We start from the raw sequence: 16,130 nt of genomic DNA on the forward strand, positions 1-16,130 counted from the left end.
GATCTGATCCAGTTCTTTTTTTTAAGAAGAAGCCATGCAGGGTACTGGCCTCGACAACAGTAGCTCAATGGTTTGTTCTCATCTCCCACAACTCTTTGTGTAAGTATACCTCAGCATGGAATGAAGACCATGAGTTAAATCCAGTTGTGTGGCACACATTTCTGGCTCTGAAGCAAAGGTCAGCGATGGTGCGACCGATCACACCAGTTGTTTTTTTTTTTAAAGAGAAAAGCCAGAAGAAATTAGAAAGCGTATGTAGAATAGCCCAGTTATTTTGTTATACTCACTGGATCCTCTGGCGCAGAGCGTCATGGTTTTTTCACATCTCGGCTCGCGTGGGGGTCCCCTCACAGTCACGCAAGGGAGGATCGGAGAGGGTGGGCAGACTCCCCGCCTCATGCATCACAGGCACCGACCGGAGAGTCGGGTTGGGCTGGTGGAGAGAGTCATCCCTCAGCAACGGCCTGTACTTCTTCGGGAGGCCACAGGAGGTCACTGTGCGACCGAGAGCCACGGCCAACACATCTCGCCATTGATCCCGGAACTGTGCAGGGCCACTCGGGGAATTGCGGGCAGTCGAACAGTGACACGACCACGGTTTGACTTCCTGATCAAAGGCGTGTCACTTCACCAGAAATTACCGGACGTAAATGATGAGCACAAGACACAGGCTTTACACAGTGAACAGTCTTTGCAGCACTGTGCCCATAAACTGAAAGAGTTAAAAAAACATTGAACATGCTTGAATTAATGTTTAAATTTACCTCCACCTACTGGTACAATACCATTAAATAGGAATACTGGCAATTATAACAGACCTTCCTAATACCTTTCACTCAACATTCAGTTTCTGTTGACTATATGGCTGCTGGTGTTTTCTTCGCACCCCATAAAGTTGACATTTGGAGAAAAAAAAACATTCACATTTAAAGCATTAATACCAGCGTGTCTCAGATTCCAATTAATAATTTCCCCCACATTCCATGAATAAAATGAATGGTCCAATAATAAAGCAGCACATTACCAAAATGAATCACAATGAGGAAAAAAAAAAACAGTTAATGGCCTGCTGCTGCCAAGAGAATTGATGGCCTCATTTCTAGAGGTGATCAATCTGCTTCACAGAGCTAGTACCCACAACTCCAAAAGCCGATGAGCTTGACTTTGCTTTGGTGTAGATATCCGTCAGGCTCTGGGCAGCCAGTGACGCCGGGCTAGAGGATGCTCCTCTACAAAAGTCCATCATGGTTCAAGCTGTGGATGTCAAGCTTCCAAGTCTTTCATGGTCTCGCCACGAACAGAGCGAGACACAATAGTGCATGAACCGGGTCCAGAAAACACCACCGCTGAGCAGAAAGGAAAACGGGGCAGTCTGTGTTTCACACTTTATTCATAGAAAAGCACTGAAATTTCAACACAAATCATATAAAATGGTAGTAGCATTACATAAATAGTAATAAATTTTTGTTTCATAGACATTAGCTCAAGAGGTTGCACAAAAAAAAATTGTTGATGAACGATACTTCTGTGGCAACAAATACTGGATACCTTCCTTTATTTTCAGTAGCACAAAGAGGCGACAAACACTTTCTCTTAAATTAAAATCTAAACAGTAGATAAAACTAGTCAACATTCTCTACCAGCGCTTTTTATTTATTTTTTCTTTCCTTCTAAAATCTAGGACAGATCAAAACACTGGTACAGTTAACACATCAACACTTGGGGTGTGGGAGGAATAGTAAAAACAAAGTAGGGGGAAGTGATCAAATAAAAAAATCCTCCTCTTCTTGCAATGCAGTTGGACCAACTATAGTTTAACTATATGACAGGAAGCAGGGAGAAAATGCAGTTGGGACTGACCTCAATGTTTAAACATCGCCGTACTGCAGCTGACTCGGAGAACAGCAGTTGAACAGCAGCTCAACACAAAACGTTTTCAGCCCCTCTTGTCCTAATTGAAGTACTCCTGTTCTTCCCGAGACAAGTTGCTACATCTGTGTAAATGACTTAAGATTAGGCTCGGCTGCTGAAACCCTTAAACCAGGGGGTTCCAGGGGCACATATCGCTGTTCGCTGTTCCACAGCTCCCGGTAGACACATACGTGTTACAAAACAGGGGGACGGGACTAGGAACTCGGATCTACCCGATCGCTGCTGCATGATTCCTGCTGTGAAGTTTAGCTTGCGATTTCTGTAACCTGGATTTCAGCTGAACCGTATAAGAAATGCAAACAACAAACTTGGAAAAAGGCTTGCACGATCTCATGCCATTATCACCCCCCGAGAGAAACTTGTATCTAGAAACGGGACACTGCCCTTTCCTAATGTGCGGCCCAAGGTTTGTGCTACAGGTGTGTGGAGTGGCAGAGAGATGAGTAAAGGCAGGAAGTGAGAGGGCACAAAAGACTCCACCTCTATAGCCCAACAACTCTACTGGCTCATCTGTTTCTTAGAGGTTTCTTCTTTCTGTGAAATCCCAGTTCTCTTAAAACCAGAAAGAGAACTTAAAAAGGCAAGTCATATCTACAATAATATATATTTTATATATTTTAATAAAATGCTAAGGCTAAAAGTCCAAAAAAAAAAAGAAGAAGAATTTTACACCTCTCTGGCAAAGGCAGAGTCCAAACGCACAGCATGAGTGGGTCGTGCATACAGATATACACCTTGACATGCTGTCCATCTTCCACATGGTGCCTGGGCACGGGGTCAGCCTCCTTCGTCCTCCTCCTCCTCCTCCCGAGAGAGAGGGAGGGAGCGAGGTGGAGGGGCAGATTCAATGACTCAGTGGTTCTGCATAGTCTGGTGCTTTGTTGTTCTCTCCTTTTTCGATTTCTATATTACAAGCTTCCTCTTGCACAACAACATTGCAAAATTAAGAAAAAAAAAATACCAAAAAATAAAAATGAAACACAGGAGCACCTGAGAAATGTTTTTTTTTTCCTTACGTCTTTCCTCTTAATGTTCCAACATTCCCAGCCCACAACAAATTCAAGTATCCAAAAAAAAACATACGATTATCATAAATAATTATAACTTTACATTTTTTAATTGACACTTTTATATATACAATTTCATAAATGCTTTTGCTACTATTTTGTCTTGTTTTTTTTTTTTAAAGCAATCCCTGAGAATGGACTTTTAGTATTTCCTTTCACTCCGTCATTCTGTTTTTCTTCCTTTTTTCTTTTGAAAAGTACCTTCATTAAAAAAATACGACCTACAACAGAATAAATACAATTAAAAAAAGGCTTAAAAGAAGAGTGTCAGTAAGCCGTGACTGAGAAGCAGTGCTGCTGCTCTTGCTGGATGGATTTGGTGGTGCTCAAGAGAGGTTAGTGTTGCAGATCGTCGTTCAATCCCTGCTCTGTATTCCACACTGTCAACCAGGCCTTTTGTAAGGTTTAAAGCTGATCCTTGGAATAAGAAAGAGGTATAACACTCTGCAGCCAGCATTTTGGTACGACATTGATTTTCAAGAACTTCTTAACCACTACCTGCTGCAAAGGAGAGTACAACCTGGCTCAGAATTTGGTTTTTACGTGCCACTTCTACACGATCGTGAAATTTGTGTGACAGAACGAAACTCTGGGGGAAAAAAATGAACGTCCACCTCTGTTATTTTTTTTCCACGTAAGATGTTTGAGGTTCCCCCCCTCCTCACAATTTCCAACCCGGCAGAACCACATTGCGTTATGATGCCTGCTCAAAAACCACGGAAACGGAAAGAAAACAAGGAGGAGAAAAAAAAAAAAGACAAGTAACAATTAAAAAAAAGAACAATAACTACAGCTGTCTCCTGTTATGTGCCTTGGCATAGTCATCCAAAGCGCTCCCTCACCAGCATCATGAGTTTTTTCTTGCCCTTGTAGATCTGTTTGAGGTTGTCTATGAACTGGGCAAACTGGATGTGTCCGTCTTGGGCGAGCAGGAAGGTCTCCCGGGCCTTGCTGAGGAACTCGATGAACTCCCCGTAGTGCCGGGGGCTGATGTGCGTCAGGCGGGAGTGGGTGGTGTTGATGTAAGCGCTGATAGTGGCGTCCAGCAGCTGCCGCAGGGGGGCTTTGTCTGTGGACATGAGCTTCCCAGAATTCCGGCGCCCCGGGATGCCCGCCAGCCCCGGAGCGGTCATGGTGCAGCGGCGCAGGATGTCCGACAGCACGGTGGCGCAGTGCACGCTCTTCACCACCAGGGGGATGATGGCGGCCAGCTCGTTCTTGCCGAGCGAGTGGCTGAGCGCGCAGGCCCACAGCACGTCGTTGATGGCGGGGTGCGTGTCCTGGTTGTAGGCCAGGTTGAGGTGGGTCATCGCCAGCGAGGCCAGCTTGAAGGCCCGCAGCGGGTAGCCCCGGTGCTCCATGTAGCGGGCGATGGTGAAGAGCTGGGAGTAGGTCATTCCCGTGGAGGCGGCGTCGATGACGATCTGGTAGGCCGTCTCGAAGGCGATGTGGTCCTTCTCGCACAGCGTGAGCGCCGAGAGGGCACAGTTCTGCGGGTCCTTCATGGCACACTGCAGGGCTAGGGTCCGCGCGCAGCTGGCCAGCTCCTCCCGCTGGGGGTAGTCCAGGCTGAGCCGCAGAATGGTATTGTGGGACATGACCGTGGCCGCCACGATGCTGGTGGCCTCGGTGGGGGTAAAGAGCGTGTACCAGCTCTGGAGGATACTCACCAGTGCCCTCAGACCTGAGCAGACGAGAAAGAAGCCCACTTAGAGGAGAGAAGGAGAGGGCAAGAGTGCTACAAGTGTACAGTAAAGATGTCCCCCAAGACTTAAAAATGACCAATTTCACTCTTACCATCTGGGACATGTGGAAGTCTTAAGAGTACAAATGGAAACTAATAATCAGCACTGCTTTTAAGAGAATTTCCAGCAGCTTGGAGGTATATTTTGTCAGGCATAAAGGTGATATTCCTTCCAGTACAGTACATTATTATCTAAACGAGTCTAAGTGTCTCAGGGGAAGGGAGTTGTAAAAACAGGCTCCTTACCACAATGGTTATACAAAACCAGAACACACTTCACAGACATTATGTGCTTGATGAGAAAGAAAGAAGAGCATGAAGAGCGGAGAGGAATTAAAAAAGAAATGAAAGCAAGGTGGACAGAAAGGGAAAGGTGGATGAAGGGATAGGGTGGATTGATACTGACCGACTTCAGTGGCACAGGTGACGAGCCAGCGCACCATCTCTCTGCGCCTCCAGTTCAGAGTGGACAGCGTCATCCGCATCACCTGCGGGGGGGGGAGATCAGGACACGTCAGCGTCAGGGCAACACGGCTCACGTCGAGCAGCAGTGACAGAGACCGAATAACCAACTGCCTTAAAGGGAGGGGGGGGGTCTCTTCACAGAGTCACGTGACACCAAACGGGAAACAAACGGCCCAACCTGCAGTCCCAGCTCCAGGGCCACGTTGAGCAGGGTGATGTCTGGGGGGCTGTCTGCGGGCGTCGCGATCTTGAAGGCGTCCTGAGCCAGCTTGAAGATGAGGGAGGAGGAGTGGATGTTCTTCTGAATGGCCTCCAGCACCGTTCGCAACCGAAGCATATCTCCTGAGGGACCCAACCAAGGAGGGGGAAAAAAATAAATCTCTTTCTCTTCCTAACTCCAAGACCAACGCCTTTGAAACCAAATTACAGTTTTGGCCATACAATTACAAATGGGGGGGGGGGGGAGGAAAAATGCAAAGCAATTTACATTCCTGTCCTGCTTTTACACTGGCAGTGGCCCCTTGCTTTACAGTCTGCACACAGCCTTACTGGAACAGCTGTGATGCAGAACACTGGCTGCCTTTCCAGTTAAGTTAATGAATCTGGATACAGCTCAATTTTCAGCTGTGTTTTTTTTCATTTTTGCATCACAAGCCCTGAGTCCGACCCATGGAGGTGATGGTGTTCGTCTTGATTTAATATATCTTTCATGATCCCGTATTTCTCATGGCACTCTACAAAATGAGCAAACACAAGAGGCATGCACGGTGCTTGCTAACGTATCTCGGTACTGTGCACCCACCTTTAGCAGCGGTTAGCATGGTTGATGCCAGCTCACACTGCTGGGACTCCAGGTGGCCCAGGGTGAACCAGCGTGGGTAGCGGCTGGGCACAATGGAGATGCCATGGTGTGGGTGGCTCACATCTCCTGAGGGGGCTGTCGACTCCAACACAGGGAGCCTGGTAGACAAAAAAAACAAGACGCGATGAAAATCCCGGTCCTCGATGTGTGAAGTGTTCAAACTCCTTACCATTCCCCCCACTGCTCACTCCCGTTCCTGACACTCCAGGCACGAGGTGGAGAGGGTGACCACTGTCCAGGCTCCTCCCCTGAAAGCAGGGTTTACCCATCTACCTGCCTCGTTCACGAGAAGAGCAAAACGCACGAGACAGGAAATCCAAGGTGTACAATTTTTTTACTTTTCAATACTAATAATAACCCTACTCAGGGAGCAAATATCCCCATATAGAGGATATCAAAGGATGAAAACAAATAATCAGGAGTTAAATAAAGATTACGAGGATTATACACAAACAGGAAGCAGAGGGATTTCCCAGCATCCCAGTAAGTGGCTAAAAATGTTCCAATGCTTAGGGTGAAAGTGGATGATTCCCGTTTAGATGGTAAGTGCATTTTGTTTTTAAATAAATATGAAGCCCCCTGTCCAATCAGGAACAGTATCCGCAAAAGCAGATCAAAGCTGCACGTAAGCATCTGTAACAGACCTGCCCATGGGCAGAGTGCAAGTCCCACTGCACTCACTTTTACTGCAGCTACAGAGCTGCTTTACAGTTTTAAGCTATGCCATTGATTTTGCATTAGCAGTACCCTCAGGAACTCTACAGGAAACATGATGGTTCAGCTCAGCCAGGGATCAGTCTGCAAAATTGTTGAGCTAACTTTTTGCTTAAAAGGTTATAGCACACAGCTCCATCATTGTAAAAGGAAATGAATGATTTTCCAATTAGAAATACAGGGCACAGTGCTAAAACCAGATTATCTTTGTTATTGACATCATATAAAAACACTTGCACTGTAGTAACTGGGATTGCAGTAGGTGAGAAAAAATACCGTGATTAGTGAGAACTGAAGGGAATTTTCAGTGTTAATTTGCAATTATACCCTGTAACCTGAAGCTTACGGTCAGTGTCCTGTGTTTATTTCATTTATTTATATGCAACCCTGTGAAAAGCTCCAGTAAATTACTCTTATATTAATATGGCTTCTTAATAACAATCCAGGAACACACAGGTCTACATTTAAAATTAAAATCTACACAAAATTGTACACCCATTCCCAAATTATAACTGTAGTTTAAGTATTACAAAACAGTCATTTAGAAGAAAAAAATAATGTTGATCCCCAGGTATTCTCAGTATTGTGATCCTTAATTTGTAAACTTGACAGTCACAAAGACGTATAGAAAAATATATTAAACACTATCTAGTATAAAATGTAAAAATGACATGGGTCGCAGAAGACAAATGCAAACACAAAGATTGGTTAAAAATCAAATTCTATACGTCTAAAAAAACAGTTTAGTTTTATATATTTAATACAATCCTATTTCTTTCACAGGATCATCTGTATAACCAGGTAAGACAATCAGAAGCAGGTTATCTGTCCAGTATATTAATCTGGATTTAACAGCATGACAACTTCAAACGATCTTGCACCTGACTTGCAGACGGTGTGCTAGCTGATCTCAAGCATTGTATCGGTGTGGAAAATTAAACAACAGAAGACTTTCAATACCTTTAAAATGAAAAACCAGAGTACAGTCTGTGGTCAGCTGAGAAGATAGTAATCACAATATTACTGTGGGGCCCGTATCAGAATTTGCTACAGTCTGGGAGACGTGTGCTGACAATATAGCAGATCACATGCTGTGCAGTTGGTTGTCATTTTCCACTGTATGTGGACTCGAACTGTTTACTCGATTCCTTCCTTTTGATGTCTTTAAATGCTTCTAATTAAAGTGGGACCCAAGTCATTATAACGTGTAGTTCACTAAGAGTCAACTTTTCAAGCCCACAAAACAGGGATTGTGTACGACAGTTGTCTCCGCCCCTTGTGCTTTGTGCCATGTTAAGGTGCAGAAGACCGCGTCCGTCAGACTCTCCTTTAAAGGTTAACTTTGGAACTTGGTATACCACAGAATTAAAATATTTTCCATAAAGAACACATCAAAATATTGTATTGCTGCAGCAGCATCACCAGTCTGAATTCCGGGCCTGGTCAGTACTGGGATGGGAGACCCCAGAGAGAAACTCTGCTGCTGAAAGTGCTGGTGGTGTTGCTCTTCCCTCTAGCTCAGAATTCGTCAGTCAAGGGGACACTGTGCTGCAGGACGTGCTGTCCTTCACATGAGACATGTAAACTGATTGCTCGTCATCCCACGGCAAGAGTAGTCCCAGTGTCCTGGCTAAATTCCACTTTGATCCTGCACACTCTACCCTATCTAAAAGTCCGATTAAAAAATACAACTGACAGATGAATTAATCTGGGCAGTGGAGGGTATATACTGGCCCAGAACGTCAGCTAGGTGCTGCACTTCAGTGGTGGGTGGAAACCGTCTAGTTCTATAAATAAAACACTCTGGGATCCTGTAGGATGAGAAGCGCTCAGTCAATTCAAGGCACTACTGTTGGATCTGAAGTCCCAGCCTCCCTCTCAGGTTGGTCATGGTGGAGTAAAGGTGTGAGGTGGCTCTTACCTCATGGCACGCAGGGCCAGTTTGTAGGCCAGGTCAGTGTCGTGTGGCAGCAGGGCAGAGAAGAGGTACTTGGCGAAGGTGTGCATGGGCACACTCTCTCTGTGGATCACCTCTCCTAACCCACTGAACGGGCCACCTGGCACAGCACAGACAGACATGTCAGAACAGCCCCCCCTGGACAGAATGCATTCAGCAAACCAACCCAAAGGCCAGGCTAAAACAGATGCTGTGCCTATGTCCTGTATGCTACCCAGGAAATGCTTTCCTCTGTGCTCACCAAAAGGGGGTGCAGGAACCCTCAGAAGAGTAAATAAGCACCTTAACAGAAGTCAGAGAGGTCTAGAGGTGCAGAAAGTGCCTGCGGTTAAAGATATTGTCTGGGGATGTTGGAATGTAAGAGATCATCCTAAGAGAGGAAACAAAATACCCTTTTAAGAATTACACAGCTCTATTAATAAAAAAAATACGTTGCAGTGAAAATTTGTTAACCTGGTTCAGTATTATATTGAGGTTTAAACCCCAGGTAATGCACTTTGAGGAAAAGGCTGTTCTTCCTTCCATTTGCAACTGACAAGTCTGTGGTTTGACATCTTTGGGTTCAAGGACTCCGTCACTAAGGGCGTTCATTGCTCAAAAATAAAAATAAGCAATCAAGTTGACTCAGGACAATATCAAGTATATTCTCTGCTACGGCTCGGAATGGCGGGTCAGCATCTCCCTGACCCAGGTTCCAGCACGGGGAGGTGGCACGTACCCTCCAGCAGGAGAATGGACTGCTTGCGCAGGGTCTGCACCAGCACCTCGTCCAGTTCCAGCTCCTGCAGGCGGGCGATGATCTGCTCCTCGTTCCGACACACCTTGTCCTGGGCATACAGGCCCTCGGGCATCACCCGCTGCTGGCCCATGCCCATGAGCGCCACCTCCAGGGCCAGCGCCAGGTACGACTCCCCGCTGTCCTGGCACCCCCACACCGGCACGTGGTGATAAACTGGTGGCTTGGGCTCGCCCGAGTCTGCGCAAGGAATGCGGAAAACGGAAACCAGTCAGCCCCAGTTAGAGCGCCGCCTTCTGCTCTGGACAGCAGCTAGGTTGCAGGGATGATAGAAATCAACATTCTGGCTTTCCTATTTTATACTACCGGCGCTTCTTATGAACGTCTGGGAAGCAGAGAACAAATGTATTCATAAGAAGAAGGATCACCATGTGGTATGGCAACACCTCTTCGCGAGAAAGAAAGGCACTGCAGAGAATGGTCAATATGGCCCAGAAGATCATCGGCTGCGGTCTCACCGAGATTAAACGGCTCTATGAGGACCGCTGCCGTGGTAGAATTCTGGCCATCACAGAGGACAGTCACCACCCCGGGCATGAGCTCTTCACCCCACTGCCCTCAGGCAAGAGATATAAGAGCATACGGACACTCACCACCAGATTCTTCAATAGCTTCTATCCACAAGCAGTGAGACATTTAGCCATCCCCCTCGGACCACACCTACACCATCACCATCTACCTCTTTATGATTTCTTATCTATTGCACATCTCCAGTCATTGTTGACACGTCTGTATTGTTTACATTCAAACTGTCTACATGTTTACTTGCACATTGTCTATTGTTTGTTTGTACATTGTCTTGATGCACTGTTTGCACTTTGTTTTGTTTTTTACACTTGTTTTACAATCGAGAGACTTTCTGTAAGTAAGAATTCCATTGTACCAGTACCGGTTACATATGGCAATAAAGTTCAAGTTCAAGTAGATTATGCTGGGTTCAGTTTTCAGTTTTAGTGAAAAGTCCAACTGCACCCCTCCAGGGACCATTCAGGCACCCTGCCGCAACATTAGGATAGCAGCCAATTTCAAGAATAATTCACACCACCACAGCCGTAATGCCAGAGGTACAAGGCGAGATGTTTACACAGATGGGTTTTTATTTCTCCTTTGTGTCCAGCTGTGGGAGGTGTTTTTCATACACGTGTACAAGATTGTCTGTTTTCAGGAGAGCGAGGCAGGGAGAAAAACACTAACATCTGCTGGCACTGACTGAGACCCCAAAGCTCTGTCTTAAATCCCTAGAGCAAATTATCTGAAGCCAATCCTATTTATTAGGGGATGGATCTGGACTTGAGATTTATCCACTCAGAAAACCAGGTCACGGTTCTCAAAGAGGGCTAACATGATAAACAACAGGAATTTCGGGAGATGATTCGGAGCCCTTTTCACTCTGACCTTGATTACTGCGAATCACTGTCTTGGTAGAGCCCTGGTACTAACTAGGGGCACGATGCAATCGCTGTGAATATCTTCTGAAGGGCACTACCTCCCTCTAGTGCAACAGCATCATACAGTGCCCACTTGACTTGCATTCAGGGGCAGGGCAGAGCAAACCAGCCCTGTGGCTGCTGGAGGAGGCACCACCAGCAGCAACGCCAGATGTTTACAGCTGCCGCAGAAGAACAAAGAGCTGTCAGGAATGCGTAGATCAGACTGCAACGTCTGAAACAGCGCGCCCCTCTGCATTTTTCTTACAGGAGACAAACGCTCTATTGTGAGGGTTCAACAAAAGAAAATTCAGTGCCCCACCTAGCAGTGGAAGTACTCAACACAAATATCCGATCACTGACCACATGATTTATCTGAAAAACATGAAGTCCTCCCTTCCTAAGGTCTGTGGACAAACCTTAAACCTTTTCTTGCAATGCAAAACCACTTAAGATTCACCTCAAAGCTGGACGCATAACTGAAGCTCTTTAGACTTGTTTGTGGTGGAAGCTGTGTGGAAGGTGTGACTGACTGAGCAACAGCTGAGGAGTTCATCGAATCGGATAAGCCAGAAAACGTTTAGGGAACAAGAACGTGCACTGTGTTAGACAGGGAAGGAGAGAAGAGCTCAGGGAAATGGAGGAGTTTCAGTTGTTGTCCAGTGTCTCTACCTCCTGTATCCATGGAAGTGTCATCCTCCAGGCGGCAAGCTTCAGTCAGAGTGCCGAACAGGCAGCCAATGGGGTCCAGAGGGTGCCCCACCCAGCCCTCAAGATTGGTGGTCGTCGTCACGCCTCTCTGCAGCAGCTCTGTAACGGAAGGCAGGCCTGTCAACCGAGGCAGCCAAACATGGGGAAAGCTGTCTGACTACACAGAGGAGCAGGGTTACTCTGCTCAGAGGTGAAGCATTATCGAAAATCAATCACTTAGATTTTGAAATGACAGCCCTTTCTGCCTATTCATTATACTAGTTTGCATGATTCATAACGATGTCTGCCGTGACCATTCGGCCCTAGACTCATCTTGATGCTTATGGCTGGCAAAGCCAAAATGCTGCAACGCATAGCCCCCTGGATAATTTTAGTCAAAGATAAAGAAATTAACAGAGCCACCCAGACATTGTGTCTTGTTAATGTCATTATATGGCAATATAGCGTTACAAGCACTCATGCTCAAGGGCTATTTTTGAAAGGTTAAACAGAGACCCAAGGTGCAAGGTGGAGAGAGAATTGCTTTTGCTGATGTCACGCAAACTGGTCCCCAGACAGTCTACACAGCTCATTATAAGTCTCTGACCTTTTTGATTTTTCTTGTGTTCACTAGTACTTAAATCTGCATTCACATTATTTAACCAAGATATTCTAGTATTACTGCAGGACACCTGTATCAGAAACGGAAGGCTTAACATCAAGATTTCACATACTTCTATTATATAGGTGTTTTAAAATAACTGATTATCCATTAGTGTGGTATTGCAGCTGCATATCCAGAATAAGCAGCCCCCTCTGACTTGCTTTCCCGAGAATCCCTTACTCTGCCAGGGCACACAAATGATGATTCAGCTGAAATGTGTGAGGTCTCCTGGCAGCTTTCAAATCAAGATGCATGAATAAATCAAAATACATGTCGTCTTGCAAGACGTTTTCATCCGTCATACATATTTCATTTTTCCCCCAAAATGGTATGTCAGGGCACTTAATAAACCACCTCAGCCTCTCGAAATCATAGAGACAGTAGTGTTGCATGGTGTGAATTAACTGTGCTGTTACAAGGTAAGGGCAACATAGCAGGATGGTCAAGACCCTGACAGCACTGTTCTTGTTTTCCATTAAAACCAAGGGGTTGTTACAGTGCTGAAAAAGCAGCTCAATCCCTAATAAAAAAAAAATCAATCTCTCCAAATGGTATGAAAGCACTAGGGTGAAAAACTGGAATAAATCCTTATAGATCATAAGCAAGTGGGCAGATGGACGGTAGCCTTTTCTTCCTCTTGAGCAACTTGCACTCTCGTTTTCAGGGGTTAAAAAAAAGTCTTCCTTCTGCAGCCTGCAAGCTTTTGGGGACGAACAAAAACTGGCCGATTCTGGAATGAAGTCGATAACTTGCACGAGCAGAACAAGTGAAACATGTGATCCTCACGCCACTTGTACAATCCATCCACAAAGCGGCGGATGCCTAAATCTCGATTGCGATTAAGCATCCCTCTTGTGGCAGGTAAGGCTGTTCCAGCGGACGGCTGCGCTGATTTATTGCATCCATCCGTTTTCTCCAAGTATGGCCACACATTTTCTGCGCCCCCTCTTCGCCGCATTACAACGGCACGTTCCCAGCCACCAACGGGCCTTAATTGTGTCCCCTGCCTCACCTTCATCCTCCTCAGTTCAATCCGTGCAAGTTTCCGAAGGTAAATTCCCATGCTCTAATGTTCCCTGCGAAACCCAGGAACCCACGGGCACGGGGAGTCGGAAACGCGCCGTTACCTTTCTTCTGGTGCTTGTAGATGTCCAGCTGGCGCTGCTGCTGCAGGCGCAGCGTGTTGATGATGGCGACGGCCAGGCGCAGCGCCTCCCGGGGGTAGCCGTGCGAGCGCAGGGCGTCCACCCGCGCGCAGGCCGTGGGCACGTGGTCTGGGATGACACGGAGAAACAGAGACTCTCAGAGAAGCGCCCTTCTCTCCCTACTGAACGTTCCCCACCAGCAACCCTTCGCTTGCACATCGACATCCGCTGGCTCGTGTTTAGGATGAAAATGACCCCCCCCACCCCCCTATTTTTCATGTAAAAGGGTGTTTAAATAGTTGTGATCAATATTACCCGTTCATAGATATTGCAGAGCAAAAGCCATGCTGTTTTGTACATAACAGGAAATAATTTGCCTACGTGGCTGAAATCTTTGCCGCATCGATTATTCTGATGTAAACTTTCCAAACAATAACGGGACAAACGATCACTGGAGTCGGCTACTTCTGAATCAGCCTTTACTGGGACAGCTTAGTTACCTCAAAAGGCTCTGCACAGAAATAGAGTTAAGAGGGCTTACATTAATACTCAGTAGCTTACGGGTGCTGAAGTAAAGCGAATTCTTCTCTAATGCAGAGGCACACAGACCAGATTATTTGCTTTTACTCCCTGCGCAGATAAGCGACTCCGCTCCTCGCAATCAGATTCGCTGTACTGGAGGGAACATGCGAGGTTCAGGGCCGCTCCCTCTTTCCAAGGAAAGAAACCGAACAAGGGCAGGATTGGACAATAACCACCAGGTGACTAAGACTCGTAAACCTGCCGAGAACGTGCCAGCGCCCGCTCCCTTACCGAGCCACAGCGGGAGCCCCTGGGAGTTGAAGAGCAGGCTCTCTCCCTCTCGCTGGTAGGCCGGGGACATGTAGAAGTCGCTGCTGATTATCCTCTGGAGGTGGCTGTCCTGCCAGTGCAGGTCGCAGGCCTCCATCGCTCGGGTGAACACCGTCCTCCTCGGCCTGGCCAGGGAATCTGGAGCCCGGGGAGAGCAGGAGAGGTCAACGCGCGAGCCCCTCTGGGTGGCCGAGGCACGGGCGGGCCGGCCGGCCGGCTGGGGTGCGGATGAGAACAGAGCCCCCGCAGAAACGGTTCAGGAGCGTCCTCGCAGCACAAACGAGCCTCGCCCCTCTCCTCTTCAGAGCGTCAGCTGCCGAGCCCGTCGTCAGCTCGGAGGGTCTCCCGCGATGCAGCTGACATGAGCGCGGGGGAACCCTCACGCGCTGCTAATTGCCCCCAGAAGAGAGAGCCTTCTAAGCCGTGCTGCACCCCCTCAGCCCAGCACAACTGCAGCCCCCTCTCCCATCTTCCCAGGCAGCCCGGTGTATACACTGCAGGCCAATTAAGAGTGCAGCAGATGGAGTGACTGCGATACATCCACCAAAGTTTCAATTAGAGGCAATTCCAGGAGAATTAGGTTTAAGCTGCTGTTTCCAAGATTCCATTTTGCTACGCTAACAAAGCGCTTACAACCTATTAAAAGTTATTTTAGTTTTAAAAAAAATTATATATTGAGACAGCGACAAGGGAATATCCAAGCTACCTGCAGCATATTGGAGACTGTGGCCTGCATACATAATTAGATGTTTTTCTCTTTGCCTGTTAATGAAGATTACAGTGGCTGTACGGGACTCGGAATGACCCGAGATATACAGTGGCTCAGAGCAGAGTTCGATTACTCAGTGAACCCACTGACTTCACGAACAATTGAACTCACATGGACTTGTGGAGTCCTGAATATTACAGGCAGTTTTAGATCAAAGGTAAAGAAGCATATTGGTGAGTGCAAAGGTCTTATTAACGATACGGAAATCAAACCCGTGAGGGAAGTAAGAAGCCTAAGCATTACATTTGACCCTGTTGTTGTCATGTGAAGCTCATTTTATGAACACCACAAGGGCATTTCTTTTCTCTGGTGTAACACTGCAGGCACTTAAGGCAGGGCTTGGGCTGAGTTGACGCAGAAACAGTTCCATGTCTTACTTAGAATACTGTAAGGCACTGCCCTCTATCTGCTAGGGCCCTGCACAAGAAGTTGAATGCTGCAGACACTGGAGCCTAGGGACTGAACGGTCAAGCTCCAGGCTAATCTGGAGGCCCTATTGAGTACAGTCCAGCTCTTAAACCAAGCGTGTTTTCACTCCGCCAGCGACCAAGCTCCACACAAGGGGAGCAGTCTCGCAAGCAGCCTCTTGTCTGTGGAACTCGCTGCCCATCCCGTCCCCATCAGACGCTGAAACGGTGGACATGCTTAAAATCCCGTTAAAGACCTCTCTTCTCATGGTAGCCTGTAGGGTTGGGAACTCAAGGCTCAAGATGGGTCGGCTTACCCTGGCTGAGGTTGGAGCTCTGCGGCAGGGCGTTGGTGATGTTGGGGAGCTCGCTGCCGTAGTTGCCGTCCTCCAGGGGGCACACGTCCATGTCGCCCCACTTCTTCAGCTGCCGGAGCCAGCAGGCCTTCTCCTCGCTCTTGCAGTGGGGGTTCAGGACAATGCACACCCACAATGCACCTGGAAAAACCGGCAAGAGGCCCGCGCGGGCATGGTGAGAACAAGGCTGAGCCCCCACCCCCAACCAGCACTCCCCTACTGAAACGTTCACGGGTGACGCCCCCTGGGGGCGGAAAGCTTCTGCAGGGCAACTGAGTGCGGA

The 16,130-nt window shown here is 47.3% G+C and overlaps 1 protein-coding gene across 1 annotated transcript in view; it reads right to left on the minus strand.

The window, feature by feature from the left end:
* Window positions 1–1,371: 1,371 nt before the first annotated feature.
* The window catches only part of zswim5 (zinc finger, SWIM-type containing 5), a 64,404-nt gene continuing 49,645 nt past the window's right edge, over window positions 1,372–16,130 (minus strand). Inside the window, exons 5-14 of the mRNA XM_069194026.1 lie at window positions 15,809–15,988; window positions 14,277–14,453; window positions 13,446–13,592; window positions 11,637–11,774; window positions 9,460–9,717; window positions 8,706–8,841; window positions 6,011–6,168; window positions 5,387–5,550; window positions 5,150–5,231; window positions 1,372–4,683 (exon numbers count right to left, since the gene is read on the minus strand). Of these exons, the coding sequence (XP_069050127.1) occupies window positions 3,821–4,683; window positions 5,150–5,231; window positions 5,387–5,550; window positions 6,011–6,168; window positions 8,706–8,841; window positions 9,460–9,717; window positions 11,637–11,774; window positions 13,446–13,592; window positions 14,277–14,453; window positions 15,809–15,988 (2,303 nt within the window). The 3' untranslated portion in view covers window positions 1,372–3,820. The remainder of the gene's footprint in view (window positions 4,684–5,149; window positions 5,232–5,386; window positions 5,551–6,010; window positions 6,169–8,705; window positions 8,842–9,459; window positions 9,718–11,636; window positions 11,775–13,445; window positions 13,593–14,276; window positions 14,454–15,808; window positions 15,989–16,130) is intronic.

This window comes from Lepisosteus oculatus, chromosome 9, assembly GCF_040954835.1.
Source record: "Lepisosteus oculatus isolate fLepOcu1 chromosome 9, fLepOcu1.hap2, whole genome shotgun sequence".
NCBI classification, from domain to species: domain Eukaryota; kingdom Metazoa; phylum Chordata; class Actinopteri; order Semionotiformes; family Lepisosteidae; genus Lepisosteus; species Lepisosteus oculatus.